We start from the raw sequence: 17,449 nt of genomic DNA, 5'->3' as shown, positions 1-17,449 counted from the left end.
TTAAAATCTCCTGGACACCTTAAGTTCTGGACCCCATTTCAAATGCCTATTTGGGGTCCCCCCTCTTGGCTGCACCCTATAACACCCTGACTGGGAATCAAACCTGTGACACTTTGGTTCACAGTCCTCACTCAATCCACTGAGCTATGCCAGCCAGAGATGTCCTTTTATTTTTAGGAGACCAAGCCTGAGGCCCCTCCAAGGCCCCTTTTAGGGCTCTCCTGTACTTGTGGCCTCAATAAGAGGGATCTGTTAGAGTCTCAATGAGGCCTTTTCGAGAGTATCATTTCTGAGGGCTCATCTGGGAGGTCTCAAACTGGGAACGCTCTGGACGTCTCTCAATCCTCGGGCTTCTCCAAAAGTGCCTCAACCTGGGTCCCTCTGAGGGATCTGTCTGGGGATCCCTCCAAGGGTCTCTCACTGTGGGAGATCCCCTCAGTGTAGGAACCCCTCAGTGTGGGTACCTCTCTGGAATATCTCAGACAAATGGCCCCTGGGAGTCTCAGTCTGAGGGCCCCTCTCAGTCTGGGAACACTTAGATAGAAGGTCTCAATCTAGGACCCTTTCATAGTATAGAGAGGGAGCTTACATGTTCCTCTGGACTAAGAACTGCCCCAGATAGACACCTGAGGGTATGCAGTATCAACCCCAGAAGGTGGTACCCATTAGGCTGCCCCACCCCTGCTCCCTCTGGTGGCAGGCAGAGCAAGCCACATACCCCTTAAGCCAAGGACAGGGAGAGGGGCACCATGGCACTCTGAAGTTCTGCTTCCTGCAGGACCTCCACCACCCTGACCCCACAGTCCTCGAACCAGGACCTCGTCTTCATCCTTCTGCATCACCCCTGCTCTCGAGGGGGCGGGGAGGGAAGGAAGGGCCAGTGTTCTAGAGCACCCATCAGAGGCTCTGGAATTCCAACCCAGTTCCACCTGATCTTGTCTTTGTGACTTAACCTCTCTCAAATCTGTTTCTTCCTCTTTAATATGGCACTTAAAAAATAGAACCTACTTCAAAGGGCTGTGAGAACTAACTAAGATAATGCAAGAAATAGCAAGCCTTCGACATATGTTCCCAGCTTTCATTATCATTCAAATCCTAGGAATAAGACACAAACCCTAGGAATAAGAAAAATGGGAGCCGAGCACACACCCCTGAGCCCTAGGAGGCACCTGGTAGGATATGAGTTACCTCGCCTGTTCCAGGAGGTCTGTCTGTCTTTCATATAGTCATTCACCAACCGTTTACTTACCAAGCAACCTCCCCTGAGCACAAGATCTAGGTGTCAGATGCTGCATAATGTTCAAAGACAAATAACATTCCTTGTCCTCGAGGAGCTCATAATTTTTAGACCCACCCTCAGGTCAGGGCAGAGCTTTCCCACCCCTCAGTCTCAAGAGAAGAAATCAGGGTAGGTGTGAATAAAAAACATTCATGTTTTAAGGAGGAAGTTTTATTTGGGGGAATGGGGTTCTGTGTGGTCCTGCCCTGCCCTGCCCACCCCCCACCCAGCATCCTGGCCAGCAAGTTTTACTTCTTCCGGATCTCCAGGGCCTTCTCTTTCCTGATCTCCTTGGCCAACTCCCCAATCAGCCTCCAGTACTCATTGAACTTGAGCTCTGAGTCCTGATTCACATCCAAGCTCTTCATCTTGTCATCTAAAGAGCCCACATCCTGAGGAGACACCAAAGGGAAGGGTGGGGTTAGAAATGAGGGCTGTCCAGACTGGGAGGGGGAAGAACTGCTAATTGTCATTCCCTTCCCTCAGGGACCATGAGGACCTGCCCCACACCTTTAGGAGGAGGCTGCAGCCCGAAGACAGAGCTGTCGCGGTGCCCAACTTCAAGGGGCAGCAGCACAGGGAGGTGGAGAACTTGATTCACAGCACTCGCTGTGGAACAAATACTCCCACCACAGCAGATTATGAACCACAAATGTCACTGAATGCAGAGCTGGGAAGAGGTGCACACAGTGGGCCTTCAGCTGCAGGAGCAGGTAGGTTCCAGCACAAGACAGCACCAGCCCTGGGATTTGTCCAAGGACCTCCAGGGAGCCCTTGTAGACACAGACCTACTCTGACCACCCTCAGATCCTACTTGGGCCACCCTCCTGCTTCAGAAAGCTGGAGAAGTTCACACTTGGCTGTTCATTTGCATAAACCTGATGTCTTCTCATTTTTCCATTTAAGTCACTAGCCTGGTAGATCAGGAGAATGGCAAAGACACGAGGTATTTGTTTTTCTAGGGAACCCTTGAAAAAGTCCCTCATGACAGGCCTGTGACATCAAAGGACACTGTAAGCTGGACCATCACTGTCACAAGATTTGTTGCCAGATAAACAGTCACAACCAAAACGTGGACTGTTGAACAACGCATCCATGTCAAACCAGAAAAGGGTGCCTCGAGCTGTTCCACGTTAACCATCTGAATCAACGTTTGGATGAAGGCAGAGAAGACTTGCCAAATCTATAGATGGCACAAAGTTAATCCATGGAAGAGCTACACAAGAGTTTTTAAAAAGCCACAGTCATAATTAATTGCATATAATACTATAAGTAATGCCAGCGGAAGGCTAAGGTGTCCAGTGTAACACTATATGGGGAGGAAGAGAAAACACAATTAGTCAAGACAAAGGAATAAAAAATATAGCAAGTGTTAGGAAAGAAGAGAAAAGTGCACCTCTTACTATATCAGCAATTATATGATTGCGTACCTAGGGGGAAAAAAGAATCATAATGGCTATATTCCAACAAGTGTAAGCACTTTACAGTGCTGACGGTTCCAAGCATTATGCTAAACACATTGCACTCTTTGACTTCATTTAATCTTCACAATCTACTGGAATGAAAGGCTCCATGAGCACAGGGACCTCGTCCCTCTGGCTCGCTGCTGTGATGCCAAGGCCTGGGAGACTGTCGGGCACACAGCAGGTGCCTGCTCACCACTGTAACCGAAAGCCCGGGACAGCGTCAAGACGGCACAGAGTACTAACTGAATATTTATTCAGGATTACATTTATATTGTAAATTCAGTATATTCAGTACTGACTGAATATTTATTCAGGATTATATTTATGCAGGACCAATCCAACAAAAAACATTATTATGAGTCCATTTCACAGATGAAAAATTAAGGCTCTGAAAGATTAAGTAACTAACCAGGGATGACATGACAGAACACACATTTGAACCTAGATTGTTTGACTTAGAGTTTATGCCCCTATCCACTATTCTGTGTTACTCACCGCCCCACAAAAAAAAAAACGATTAGAAAGGATAAAGTATTTGATTATAATATTAATATTCAAAAACCAATAACTTTTATGTATATAAATAGTAATCAATTAGAAACTATACTAAAAAAGATCGCATTTAAAATAGTAAAAAAGAAAATAAAGCACTTACCATAAATATAGAAATCTATCTGGCTTTTGTGAAGAAAACTGAACTGAAGGATATATGTGATATTGTGATTTATAAAAAATATACTTTTGGTCATTCAAATGCCCAACCAAAATATAACACTCATATGTATGTGGTCTTCCTCCACAGTCCCAAACTCACAACTCACAAAACTTTTGGAATTTCCTAAGGGTTGAGAGTGATAACGTCTTTTGATATGTAAATGAGGTGAGCCCCACCATACTGGAAATTGGGTCTCAGACGATGTATTTAATGTAAAAGAAAACTGGAGCCCTGGCAGAGTAGCTCAGTTGGTTGGAGTGTTGTCTGAATAGGCCAAAGGCTGCAGGTGTGATCCCCAGTCAGGACACATACAAAAATCAACCAACAAGCTCTGAATGGTGTGGCTCAGTGGGTAGGATGTCATCCCACAAACCAAAAGGTCACCAGTTCAATTCCCGGTCAGGGCACATGTCTGGGTTGTGGGCCAGGTTCCTGGATGGGGGTGAGCAAGAGGCAATCCATCAATGTTTCTCTACCCCCCTTTCCCCTCTCTTTAAAAATAAGTAAATAAAATTTTTTAAAGATTTTATGTATTTAGTTTTAGAAGGGAAGGGAGAGGGAGGGAGAGAAAATCAATGTGTGGTTGCCTCTTGCACACCCCCTACTACTAGGGACCTGGCCGGCAACCCAGGCATGTGCCCTGACTAGAAAATGAACCACTGACCCCTTGCTTTGCAGGTGGGGCACTCAGTCCACTGAGCCACACCAGCCAGGGCATAAATAAATGTTTTTAAAAAATCAACCAATGAATGCATAAATAAGTAGAACAATAAATCTATGTTTCTCTTTCTAGAATCAATAAATTTTTAAAAATTAATTTGAATAAATAAAAAACATACTTTAGAGAGAAAGGCTCAATAGTGTAAGATGTCAATATTCCCTAAAATATATATATGCATGATCCCAATTAATCTACAGGATTCTTTTTAACATGATTAAAAGTTACTAAAATTCTTCTTGAAAAATAAACATATGAGATCCACCAGTAAAATTCTGAAAAATAAGAGAGAAACAACCCTACAAGTTATTAAAGCATATTATAAAACTACAGTAAATGAACCCTGGCTGGTGAAGCTCAGTGGATTTAGTGTGGGCCTGTGAAACAAAGGGTTGCTGGTTCGATTCCCAGTCAGGGCACATACCTGGGTTACAGGCCAGGTCCCCAGTGGGGGTCAGGTGAGACGCAACCACACACCAATATTTCTCTCCCTCCCTTTCTCTTTCCCTTCCCCTCTCTTTAAAAATAAATAAATAAAATCTAATTAAAAAAAAAACTACAGTAAATGAGATTGTTACTAAATAATAAAATGATAAATGAAACAGAATAAAGACACCCAAAACACATGGGAATTGGATAAAAAATAAAGGTAGCATTTCACATCAGTAGGAAAATGTTAATAAAATAAAGTGTTTTTTAAAAGATTTTATTTAATTTATTTATTTTTAAAGATTTCATTTATTTATTTATTTTAAAGATTTTATTTATTTATTTTTAGAGAGGGAAGGGAGGGAGAAAGAGAGAGAGAGAGAAATATCAATGTGAGGTTGCTGGGGGCCATGGGCTGCAAACCCAGGTATGTGCCCTGACTGGGAATCAAACCTGCGATGCTTTGGCTCACATCCCGCGCTCAATCCTCTGAGCTATGCGATTTTTATTTATTTTTAAAGTGTGTTTTTTTTAATATGTTAAATTGGGGGAGATCTTTCTAAGCATAACAATAAAACACAGCAGCCATTCAGGAAAAGTTGGAGGACTTGACTACATAAAAACTTTTAATATTCTGTATGGCAAAAAACTACCCGAAATAAAGTCAAAGGACAAAGGGCAAATTAGGGGGAACACACAACACACATAATAGATAAGAGCTGATTTCTTCATTCTATAAAGAGCTAGAAAAAAATCAATGTGAAAAAAAAGAACTCTTTGATAAAAGAAATAAACAAGTGGCTCCCAGAAAAAGCAATATACATGTCCATGAAAAAGTTTTTTTAATGTTGTATTTTACTCAGAATTTTAAAAGTAGTATAAATCAGAAAAAGTACCATTTTCACCTATTAGATTGGCAAAAGTTAAAAGCTTGCTAACTTTTTCAGGGCTCCTCAGAGGTGGTCAGCTGCTTCAGGATGAAGTTGAACATCTCTTTCCCAGCCACTGGTTGCCAGAAACCCATTGAAGTGGAAATGAACACAAACTTTGTTCCATTTATGAGGCGTGTATGACCCAGAAGTTGCTGCTGATGCTCTGGGTGAAGAATGAAAGGGCTATGTCATTCAAATCAGTGGTGGAAAAAACAAACAAGGTCTCCCCAGGAGGCAGGGCGTCTTGCCCTGACCCTGTTCTCCTGCTACTGAGTAAGGGGAATTCCTGGCACAGACCAAAGATGACTGAAGAAGGCACAAAACTACTCAGGGTTGCATTGTGGAGACCAATCTCAGTGTTCTCAACTTGGCCGTTGTGAAAAAGGGGGAGGAAGATATTCCTGATCTCACTGATATTACTGTGACTCATCGACTGGAGTCCAAAAGAACTAGCAGAATTCACAAACTTTTCAGTCTCTAAAGAAGATTGATTACATCCGCCAATATGTTGTGAGAAAGCCCCTAAACAAAGGGAAGAAACACAGGGACAAAGCACCCAAGATTCAGTATCTTGTTACTGCGCATGGTCTCCAATACAAATGTCAGTGAATTGCTCTAAAGAAACAGGGTACTAAGAAAAATAAGGAGGAGGGAGCAGAATATGCTAAACTCTTGGCTAAGAGAGTGAAGGAAGCCAAAGAAAAATGCCAGGAACAGATAGATTGCCGAGAGACAAGAGTCCACCTTTGCGTACAGTCAAAAATGATCTGGCCCTGACTGATGCAGCTCGGTTGGTTGGACGTTGTCTGTCCTGCAAAGCAAAAGGACTGGTTTGATTCCCAGTCAAGGCACTACCTGGGTTGGGAGCTCGGTTCAGTTCAGTCCTTGGCCAGGGAGCCAATGAAAGCAGCAGATTGATGTTTCTCCCCATCTTTTCTCCCTCCCTCCCCCCTCTCTAAAAACTTAAATGTTTTTTAAAAATAATGCAGGTTCAATATCTGGTCAGGGAATGTACGGGAGGCAACCAATCAATGTTTCTCTCATAAAAGAATAAAGATGGCACCATTTGCAAAGCAGGCCTATGACCTTGTTAAACAGAACTGCCATTTTATTCTTCTAAGTTCATGTCCTTGAGACTGGAAATGAAAGCAAGAGCAGAACATGACTAACCGCCTCCCACAGTTGCAGGCAAAAGATAATATTGTAGCAAACTACAGCTTATGCAAAACCACCCAAATCTGTATTTCAATGGCCCCAACAGCCCAGGGGCCACACAAGAGCAAACTTGACACCCTTTTATAATCTAATTATAATCCAAAAAAACCTCAAAGCTCCCGCCTCTCAGTGCTGGTGTATCCCTCCACACCATGCCCCTTTCCACTCTTGGTTTATTTTACTTTGCATAGCCTTCACTGCTTCCTCTATTTTTCGACCATACTCAACCAATTCTGTGAGCATCCTGATTACCAGTGTTTTGAACTTTTCTCTCTGCATTTTGTTCTCTTTGTGAATTCTTTATTTTTTTAATGAGTCTGTCTTTTTTTTTATTTTACTTATTTATTTTTAGAGAGGAGAAGGGAGGAAGAGAGAGGGAGAGAAACATCAATGTGTGGTTGCCTCTCAGACACCCATACTGGGAATCTGGCCCACAACCCAGACATGTGCCCTGACTGGGAATCAAACCAGCCACCCTTTGGTTCTCAGGCCAGTGCTTAACCCACTGTGCCACACCAACCAGGGCTCTTTGTGAATTCTTTCATAGCCTGCATCACTGATGACCCTAACATCTCATATCAATGTTTTCTCTCTCTCCCTTCCTCCCTAAAGACAATTAAAAACATACCTACCTTCGGGTGATGATTTAAAAAAGAAAAAGCAATAAAATAAATAAGATCAGACATTTTTTTAAAAGCTTCGTAAGACTTAGTTTGGGCTTTAATTGTGCATCTAAAGAAAATTAATCTTTCTTCTTTTGTTACTGAAATAAACACATTAGCAGGGGCAGGGAGAAGACTCATATTGGGTAAGGACATGGGGAACAGGCATTCACATGCACTGCTGGCAGCCATACAATGGGATACAAACTTGTTGGGAAACAAATTGGTAACACCTGTAAAAATTAAGAACAGTCATGCCTTTTGACCTAATATTTCTGCTCTCAGACCTTTCCCTCAAGTATGTAAAGATAAATAAACAAGGATGTTTGCAAAAGGGAAAAAATGGACATAACAGAAAACTCCAATGAAAGATTGGCTGCACAAATTTGTGTTAACCCATATTTTTTTATTTTTAGACAGAGGGAAAGAGAGGAAGGAAAGAGGGGGAGAAACATCTATGTGCGGTTGCCTCTTGCACCACACACCAGGGACCTGGCCCACAACCCAGGCATGTGCCCTGACTGGGAATTGAACCAGTGACCCTTTGGTTCCCAGGCTAGCACTCAATCCACTAAGCCACACAGCCAGGGCCAGTGTATCAATTTTTAAAAATGGGGAAATATCCTTTATGCACTCTAAGGGGGAGCAGAGTTTGCCATCCCAAAATATCCCGGAGGTACTGATTATTTGAAGCTGGTTAATTTTTTTCATTCTTTTGTTTTAAATACCAGGAAATGTCCTTTTTAGAGATTTGATGGTCCTTTTTTAAAAAGATTTATTTATTTATTTTTAGGGAGAGGGGAAGGGAGGAAGAAAAAGAGAAAGAAACATCAATGTGTGGTTGCCCCTCACCTGACCCCCAATAAGGACCTGGCCTGCAACCCAAGCATGTGCCCTAACTGGGAATTGAACCAGCGACCCTTTGATTCCTAGGCCAGCACTCAGTCCACTGAGCCACACCAGCCAGGAATCACTCATTCAATATTTTATTGAGCACCTACTCCTAGTCAGATACTGCTCTAAGTAGAGATAAAACAGTAGATTCCTTTCCTCATGGGACTTGAGTCTTAGTAATGTATGAGCAGACAGTGCAAGTCAGGTTGTGATAGAAGTATTCTAAAAGAAAATAAAGCAGAATAAAGTAATAGAGCTCGAGGGAGGTGATCTTTGTGTTCAGTGGTGAAGGAAGACCATGCTGAGGATTTGCTATTTGAGCAGAAATCTGAGTAAAATAAGGAATAAGTCTAACAAATACCTGAGGAATGAGCATTCTATCAGGAGAGGAAAAGTAAAGACAGTAAGTATAAATATCTCTCATTGCTTTTGAGGAGTTTTGCTATAAAAGAGAAATAGAGATCTATGGCATAGCCAGAGGGAGTTATAGAATCAAGAGAGGTTTTTTTTTCTTTCTTTTAAAGATGGGGTATATTGCAGCATATCTGGAAACTGATCAGAACAATCTAGTAGAGAGGGAAATTTTGACGATGCAAGACCAGGAAGAAGAGTTGAAAGGGTAAAGTCTTAAATAGGTGAAAAGGGATGAGATCCAGGGCACCAGTGGAGAGTCTGGCCTTGGGAGCACATATGGATCATTCATGGAAACTGGAAGGCAAGTGGGGGGGGGGGGGTGTTGATCATTGGTAGATTTGGGGCAAGGAGTACACAGATGTTGCTGACTGCTCTTATTTTCTCAGTGAGAAAATTTCTTAGTGAGAGGGAGAATGTGGAAAGAGGTACTAGAGTTTGAAGAGAAAGGAAAAGTTGTGAAATAATCATCTGAAAGAGCTAATAAATGAATCAACCAGGGAAATGCAGTAGAATTGGCAGGCATCACTGAGGGTCCCCTTGGGGTTGTGGTTACAGATTTCAAGTGAGACAAATCAACCTGGCGGCACCTTTTCTCCAGCCAGATTCTGCTACGTGAGAGCGGACACGGAATGGTGAACTTAACCGGCAAGGTGATGAAGATGGAATGTTGGATTTAACCTAGATTGGGATTTTGCCAGACAAGGATAGAGAGAAACAGAATCAGGGGTTGAGGGAGTGGTAATAATGATGAGCCTCAGAACCCAGGTGAGTAACAGGAAATGAGGACGCAAGGGATAATGATGGAAGACCAAAAAACCATAGGGAGTCACGGACACGTTGGAGTGGAGGAACCAGCTAGAAGTCAGGGGAAGCAGAGTTTGCACCCCAAAATATGGTCTTGGGGATGGAAACTGAATACTTTAGACTGATTATTTTTAAAAAAAAACAAACTCAGGGAAAACCTTTGACCTTCCCCCTAAAAGCTTAAAAGAATTTAGATAGAGGACCTGCTTCAGGAAGGGAGCTATCATTACAGATTACTAGAGTTTACATGAATTAGGTGTGATAGAGAGGCCCATTGGCTACAAGTTTTCTCTGCATCCCATGTTAAAGATGGCCCACGAACATTTATTTACCAAACATTTGCTCTGCTGTCTCCATGTGAATTGCCTTCCTGCCCTTTCAAGTCCCAGACCAAACCCACTTACCCTTCTCCTTAGCTCCAGAACCGCACAGAAGCCTCAGCTGCCCAAGGTGTCTGCAGATCCCACATTCTTTGGAACCCCCACGTGTACATGCGTATGAACTTTGGTTATTTCTGCCTGTTCATCTATCTCATGTTAACTTGATTATTACGCTAGCCAGAAGAACATAGAAAGGTAGGACAAAAATTCATTTGTACTCCCCTACAGAGGAAGAGAATCGGAATGATGGAGGTAGAACACAGAGAAAGGGAGTCTTAAAACTAATATTTGGGAGGTGGTGTGCTTATTTTGGTAATGACAAAATCTGAAGCATAAACAGAGGAGTGGAATGCTGAGATGCAAGAAGACAGAATCTTTGGAAGTGAGGAGCTCAAGAAATGGAAAAGCCCAGGAGTTGGATGAGTAGTCCGTGTGGATACTGAGGTGAGAAGTACCAGTGGTGAGAAGAAAAACAGTAAGCTAGCATCCAAAGAGCTATAAGGAAGGCAGGAGGTATATGAGCTTCCAAGGAACTGGGCATCTCAGGAAGAAGAAAAGCACTAAGATCTGGAAGCAGCAATGAAAAACAAAGAGCTCACTCCTGCACTTCCAGGCCCAGAGGAAGTTGTATTTGGAAGAAAAAAACAGTCGTTACATTATTTGACAAAGCTACAGGAAATGCTGTACTTTCGGGAAAACTTTCAGGAAAGAGACCAAAGTTTTCTGTGAGAAGAGAAAGGGAAAAAGTCTAGGAAGTCTAAGGGTGGAAGGGATTCTGCAAATGACAGACTGTGAGTTTCAGAGACTTGTTTGGGTTTTTTTTTCTTTTTTCTTTTTTTAAGATTTTATTTATTTTAGAGAGAGGGGAAGGGAGGGAGAAAAAGAGGGTGAGAAAATCAATGTGAAAAAGAAACATTCATCGGTTGACTCGCATAAGCACCCTGACCAGGGACGGAACCTGCAACCCAGGGTATGTGACCGGAAAGGGGACCAACAACCTCTCACTTTGCGAGATGATGCACAACCAACTGAGCCATTCTAGTCAGGGCTGTTTGTTTTTCTTTTAAATCTACCTACAGACACTTTTATGTGCCTGTGAATTTTCAGAAAAAAAGCAAAAGAAACTGTTAGCAGCCTTGGATGATGTACCAACCCAGAGTGGATGAAATTTAAATCCCTACTCCGCCCAGTGAGGACAGAAGGAATGACCTTGTTGGGCACATTATCGAGGGTATTTCCAGAGAGGGCGGGAGGTCACCATAGGTCGCTGATATTCTATGACTACATGAACTACCGTAGGCTGTGGGGCTTGGGTGTGTGTTTGACAAACTTCTTCCCACAGCTGGACCTCAGTTTCCATTAATTGTTAAGTGAGGAAAATAGGCCATGTTTTCTCTTACCCACCCAGCTCTGGCGGTTTATGAACCTCCTGGAAGCAGCTCTGGGTCCAGTCTTATGTTCATGAAATGAGACCAGAGAGGCACCGAGCAGGCACAGGAACCTAACAGCATCTTCTTTTTGTTGTTGTTGTTTTAAGATTTTATTTGTTCATTCATTTTTAGAGACAGGGAAAGAGAAGGAGAAAGAGAGGGAGAGAAATATCAATGTGTGGTTGCCTCATGCATGCCCCTTACTGGGAACCTGGCCCGCAACCCAGGCATGTGTCCTGACTGGGAATCGAACTGGCAACCCTTTGGTTCGTAGCCAGCGCTCAATCTACTAAGCTACACCAGCCAGGCTAACAGTATCTTCTGATGACAGCACAAAGCCCAGTAATACACTTCCCCCCAGACAGTGTTACCTAGTTACACACACCAGGCAAGAACACCCAGAACCACTTATACAAGCAGTCACCTACACCCTTCACCACAACACACCTGTAGTCCCATTATCATGCCTAGCAATATCACATCACACGCTCAGTGTCCCACAGCCACTGTCTCCCAAAACCTCAGGCCCAGAGACCCACACCTACCCTGAGCAGGTGAGGCAACTGCTGAGTGGCCAGTTCCTTAAACTCATTGATGCTGAGGCTGCCCTTCCGGCCCTCTCGCCCTGCAAAGGTGAAGAAGGTGGTGACCACTGTCTCGATGGCCGCCTCCAGCTCAGTCAGTGGCTCTGCTGCCATTAGGAAGGACCCTGGGACAGCAGCTGATGGCCTCACAGGGCTGACCTGCCATCAAAGAGTAAGGAGAGAAAGGGAGACTCAGGATAGACAGAGTGCCCCGTGCCCCTGCCCTGAGTCACCTCTCACGCCTCTGCCTGGAGGGAGCATTATGTGGAAGGAAGGAGGGGACAGGGATGGAGCTTGGGGCAGAGGAGATCCTCAGTGTAGGCGGGAGAAGTGGTATTCACTTCCAGACCCCTTCCTCTCTAGATCTCAAACTTCTGAAGTGCCTGTGTTCTAAGGACCCCTTTGTGGTGGTCCCTCAGCCTGAAGACCCTCCTCTCAGAGAGAGGCTTTTGGTCTGAGCGTGGTCTTTGGAGCCCTCTCAGTCTCCTGGCCCCTCTGTGGAGTTCAGTCCCAAGGGTCCTTTCTTGGAATCTCACCCGGTCTCAGCGAGTCAGAAGGTTGTTTGCCTCCAAAGCTCGTTTGTTTGTTAGGGAACCTGGGTCTTCAACCACAGGCACGGCGCCTACTCCTCCCAGCGGAGCTGCAGGAATCCGGCAAATGCCCAGCTGTGGTCAGGGCTGGCTCCTTCAGGCCAGACCCGCCCCCCGGTGGCCCCTCCCTGCTTCCACACAGGGACATCTGGGCAGAGCACAGGACCCACTGGACCTCCCGCCCATTTCCGGGTAACAGCGGTCCAGGATGGGTCTCTCCGACGGCCGCCTCCCAGAAAGGTCTCCGTCCAGGCACACACAGCCCCAGGGCAGGAGGGGGGCTTGATGTAGGGGATGTGCCCACTAATCCTCCCTTTTCAGGCACCCCCCCTACTCTTTCCCAAGGGGCTGTGGCCTTTCCCCAAGCCACTTCCCAATCTGAGCGGGCTCCTGGGGAGGGACCTGGGATCCCCAAAAGGAAAAAGGCTCCCCATGCCCTGACCTGCTTGGCTCAGCTGGTTGAGCGTTGTCCCACAAAGAGTCACCAGTTCGATTCCTGATCAGAGCACATGCCTGGGCTGTCCCGGGTTTGGGGCACAAGAGGCAGCTGACCAATGTTTCTCCCTCCCTTCCCTTCTCTCTAAAAATAAATAAAATCTTTTTTAAGAAAAGAAAAAGGCTCCCCAGGCTCCCTTCAGAGTAAGGGGGACTACTCACCGGGACAAGTCACAGAGATGGGTGGAAGCGCGCGGAGCTGAGGTTTACAAGCCTGTCAGGCAGAGAGGCAACCACTCCCAAGCCCAGAGGTGTCAAGTTTCCTAGTTGATTCTGAAGACGGGAGACGCCCAAATAGGGGCGGGGGTAGGGGGGAGGCTGCAGATTGCCAGCGGAAAGAACCAACAGAGGGAGCACTGAGAGGCCCAATCTAAGAAACACGCGTCTCAGAATGAGATCCCACAAAAGACCCTGCAGCCCAAGATCATCCCCTCAGAGGATTCCAGACAGAGACCCCACAAATAGGGGAATCAGAATGAGACCCCACAGAGGAGACCCCAGATTGAAATCCCTCTTGGGGTCTCATACTGAAACTTCTCAGGGAGACTTCCAAAACCAAATTATTCACTGAGGGGTCCCCTCACGGAGACCCTCTCAGTGGGCTCCTCCCCTTCCCTGCCTAGCTGGTGACAGCTGGGTACTATGGGGTGTGAGGGGCTCTCGGCGTCCTTCCCAGGACCTTTCCCTGCCGACACCCCCCTCCCTTCCTCCTGGGCCCTGCCTGCTGGGGGCCAGCAGCGGGGGAGACGCAACCAAGACTGGAGAAGACACAGGGCAGCTTGTTCCAGCACAGAGGGCGCCTCTGTCCACTCCTGGCCCCTTGCCCCACTGGGTGTCTGTAAAGGGGTGGAGCTGGTGGAGAGGTGGGGTCAGTGGGGGAAGGAGGACTGAAGACAGGTCTCCCGACACAGCTCCAGTAGCCACATTTCAGCCTTGTCTGTCTGTCCAGAACCTGCTCCCACCTCAGGCCCAGGCTGACAGTGAGTATCCTGCCCCAGCCCTGGCCAGCTTAGGGGAAAGGGGACTTCAGCGGGGGTCCAGGACTTTGGGGACAATGGCATTGCGGTGCACTGAGGTGAGGGTCTGGGAAGAGTTTGGATGATGGCAGTTCGGGACTTGTGGGAGACAGGAATTGGAGGCAAATGAAGGTCAGAGGGCTACCTGGGAATGAGGTGAGCAAGGAAGCCTGAGGGGAACCCAGCCACGGAGCTTCCAAAAGACCAGGCCCTCCTAGCAGGGAGCCCTCGAGTGCTCTCCCAAGGCTTCCTCCACCTCCCAGGTCCTGGGGATGGGACCCAACCCCTGGCTCACTTCCAGTGAGGTAAGATCATGCAGATGGAACAGCTGTTTCTGCCCACCCCCTGCAGTCTCAGCCTCTGCCACCCCCACCCCCACCCAGCTTTGCCAAGATCTCAGGGCCCAGGGAAGACTGGGGGTGGCAGAGCACGGACCATGAATGAGATTTCAGGAACGGGGGCAGTAGGGTACTACCTATACCCATTCCCAAGTCTCACTTCATACAACCTCCCCTTTCTCCTCCTCCTTTCTTTGCCCAGACCTCTAGATTCCCCTTCCCCCCAATCCTTTTTTGTTTTGCCCTCTTCCTCCTCCCTGCCAAGATCCTCTCAGAACTGCTCCTACATAAAACACCTGGCTGCTCAAGGGCTCCAGGCAACCTCCAGGAGCCCCTCCTGGATGGGGCTAGTAACTGAGCCACCGGCACCCCTCCCTCACATGCTCCTTATCCCCTCCATCAGCCGGGCTTGGATTCCATCTCCCCCATGTCTCTGTGACAACCACTTCTCATGTCCGGAGTTCAGGTGACACTCACAAGGGCCCCATTGAAGAGCTGGGATGTCATTTGATCAGGGCCCATTGTCCAGCCCCTCAGGCCTGGGACAGGATGGGGACACCTGATCTGAGACACCTGAGCTGCCCCCTGAGGCTGTGGAGGGGTTGACTGTACCAGGACCAAGGGAAAGAGCCCCCTGGCTTGGCAGTTTCCCCTCCTCAACAGACCCCTCCATGTTTCTCCTCCTGTTTCGCAGACCCTTGAATTAAAGAGTTCCTCATCTCCCCTAATGCATTCCAACCCCTTCTCCCTGCTGCCCCTGTCCCCACATCTACCAGGCCGGGCCCTTGGGATAGGAGGGCCAGCAGCAGGGGACACAAGTCTCCTCTCCTCTTCCCTGGAAGCTCTGGCTCCAGGGCAAAGGCTCAGACATTCCTCTTGCCCTTCCCACCACCACCCAACAGAAGGGCTGATTCTGCAGAGGAGTAAAAGGAACCAAAGTAGAGGTAACAGAGGCACACCCCGGGGAGCCAGTGTGACATGTTCAGGACAGAACAGAGTTGAAGGACCAATAGAGGTCCCCAGTCTGTTGACAGGAAGCTCACAGGCAATGAGACTCTCTCCCCCATGAACCCTGGGCACCTTCTCCACCAGGTGTCCAGGGGTACCAGGCTGACTCCTTGCTAGGGGTGGGCAGCAGAGTCTATAGAGAGGAGCCCAGCCCACCACACCCAACGGCAGAGCTTGGCTATGCTTGGCAAGCAATGTCCAGGGTAAAAATAGAGCCGGAAGAAGCCTGGCTGGGTCCTGTGACCACCCCTGCCTCCCTGTCTGCCTCCCACGCCCTCCTCAGCGTCTGCTCAGGCAGCCAGGAGACGCTGCAAAGCCCATTGCAGGCCTCCAGAGCCAGCCCTGCTCCAGTTGTCCTACCTCCATACTCTTAGCCGTGACTCCCTCTGGCTGGAGTATGGACTGAGGGGCACGAAGAACAGCTGTGGACTCAGATATATTTGGGTTCTCCTATGTCATAAAATCCCAGCGAGAGGTAAATTGTGATGGCAATGGGACTCCAATCTCATGGCTATTTGGGCTGTGGGACCAGGGCCAGGTCTGAGGACTCCCCTCACCCTGACCCCAGATACCCTGATCACAGTTCCCAGCTCACTTCCCTGGTGGGGGGTGGGTAGGTGAGCTGCGCAATGGGTTCTGAGCTGGAGACGGCGATGGAAACTCTCATCAATGTGTTCCATGCCCACTCGGGCAAGGAGGGGGACAAGTACAAGCTGAGCAAGAAGGAGCTGAAAGAGCTGCTGCAGACCGAGCTCTCCGGCTTCTTGGACGTGAGCACAGGGCCAGGGCGGGGGTACAGGGTGGACTGGGTGAGGGGTGGGGGAACAGAGTGGGCATCTCCCTGCCATCTCCCCACCCCCTCCCAGCACAGCTCATCCATCTCCTTACTCTCTTGGTTCAAGTCAAAACACCCTGAGATATTGATCACCTATTAAGTGCCAGGCCCTCTGTAAATACAGCAATAACAAGGCGCACCGTCTACAAGGTAAAGACTGACATTCGAACGTAAAGCCTGAACACCAGAAAGCACACAGAGCCTTAACAGAAGTGGCAGAAAGGATTATGGGAGAATATTAACCTGGCTGAAGTGGGACACCTTCTCCAAAGATGTGGTGCTTGAGCGATAGATTTTCACGGAAGATTATTAGGATAAATGTAGGCATTTCAGAAGGTATCTGCATGAATAAAAGCACGGCAGAAATATGCAGCATGCTCAGTAGTTTTGACTGGAGTGAAGGATGTAGAAAAGTAGGCTAAAGGAGTAGAAAGGCACCAGCTTTGAGGTTTTATTAAACCTGGGTTCAAATTCTGGCACTGCTACTTTCTAGCTGTGTGGCTTTGGACACATTTAACCACCAACTGTCCATTTGTTTCTTTCTTAGAATGAGAATAATGAAATCTATTTCATACTGTTTGTGTTGCAATCAAATTAGACAATACTTTGTAAACTCCTGATAAAGTGCTTATCCCATTGTAGGCACTCAACATATAATAACTAGTGTTATTACTCTGCCTTGTTGAGGAGCTTATTCTGTAGGCAACAGGAGGTCACAAGTGTTAGTTCTGAGGAGGGGAGCAGAACAGTCCCATTAGATGTAGTTCTCCTTGCTTATCTATGCCTCCCTCTCCCCAACCAACCATCCCCTTTGCCTCTGACTTAGTTCTATTCATCTCTTTACAACTACCTCTCCATCTCCTCACTTCACAGGCCCAGAAGGATGCGGATGCTGTGGACAAGGTGATGAAGGAGCTAGACGAGAATGGAGATGGGGAGGTGGACTTCCAGGAGTATGTGGTGCTGGTGGCCGCCCTCACAGTGGCCTGCAACAACTTCTTCTGGGAGAACAGTTGAGCAGACAGTCCCAGTGGGCAGCGCCCTTCCCCTCTGTACTGCCATACCTGCCTCTACACCCTGCTTTCCTTTCACCTCACTTTTCCCTCCCCACAATCCCACCTTTGCCCACCCTCCAACAAGGGCGCAAGAGTAGTGGGCCAGTCCTGCAACTCATGTTTCATTAAAGGCTCCTCTCTCGCCAGCTGCTGTGTCTCCTTTGGACCCTGGAAGTGGGTGGGGAAGTGA

General features: G+C 47.0%; 2 protein-coding genes across 5 annotated transcripts; one reads left to right on the top strand and one right to left on the bottom strand.

The window, feature by feature from the left end:
* Positions 1–1,432: 1,432 nt before the first annotated feature.
* S100A13 (S100 calcium binding protein A13) lies at positions 1,433–13,319 on the bottom strand. 4 transcript variants are annotated; one of them, XM_045817317.1, is made up of 5 exons: positions 13,170–13,310; positions 12,955–13,092; positions 12,459–12,562; positions 11,884–12,081; positions 1,433–1,671 (listed from the first exon to the last, which is right to left on the bottom strand). In XM_045817317.1, the coding sequence occupies exons 4-5, from the start codon at positions 12,034–12,036 to the stop codon at positions 1,528–1,530; spliced, it is 297 nt and encodes a 98-aa protein (XP_045673273.1). In that variant the 5' UTR covers positions 12,037–12,081; positions 12,459–12,562; positions 12,955–13,092; positions 13,170–13,310; the 3' UTR covers positions 1,433–1,527. The 4 variants fall into 4 exon arrangements, with proteins under 4 accessions (XP_045673273.1, XP_045673277.1, XP_045673276.1 ...); XM_045817321.1 differs by lacking the exon at positions 12,459–12,562; XM_045817320.1 differs by lacking the exons at positions 12,459–12,562; positions 12,955–13,092 and having other exon boundaries at positions 13,170–13,319.
* Positions 13,320–13,840: 521 nt separating this feature from the next.
* On the top strand, positions 13,841–17,405 carry S100A1 (S100 calcium binding protein A1). The gene is made up of 3 exons (XM_045817322.1): positions 13,841–13,987; positions 15,987–16,139; positions 17,078–17,405. The coding sequence occupies exons 2-3, from the start codon at positions 15,999–16,001 to the stop codon at positions 17,219–17,221; spliced, it is 285 nt and encodes a 94-aa protein (XP_045673278.1). The 5' UTR covers positions 13,841–13,987; positions 15,987–15,998; the 3' UTR covers positions 17,222–17,405.
* Positions 17,406–17,449: the final 44 nt, after the last annotated feature.

Source organism: Phyllostomus hastatus, unplaced genomic scaffold (genome assembly GCF_019186645.2).
Source record: "Phyllostomus hastatus isolate PE091 unplaced genomic scaffold, TTU_PhHast_1.1 phas_scaffold_216, whole genome shotgun sequence".
Classification (NCBI taxonomy): Eukaryota; Metazoa; Chordata; class Mammalia; order Chiroptera; family Phyllostomidae; genus Phyllostomus; species Phyllostomus hastatus.
The sequence above is the reverse complement of the archived record's forward strand: the minus strand, read 5'-3'. Positions and strand labels throughout refer to the sequence as shown.

Coding starts and splice junctions, on each gene's coding strand:
- S100A13 (XM_045817320.1), bottom strand. CDS start 12,036: ATGGCAGCAGAGCCACTGACTGAGCTGGAGGCGGCCATCGAGACAGTG. Junction 1,672..11,883: donor AGTTGCCTCACCTGCTCAGG/GTAGGTGTGGGT, acceptor GTGTCTCCTCAG/GATGTGGGCTCTTTAGATGA.
- S100A1 (XM_045817322.1), top strand. CDS start 15,999: ATGGGTTCTGAGCTGGAGACGGCGATGGAAACTCTCATCAATGTGTTC. Junction 16,140..17,077: donor AGCTCTCCGGCTTCTTGGAC/GTGAGCACAGGG, acceptor CTCACTTCACAG/GCCCAGAAGGATGCGGATGC.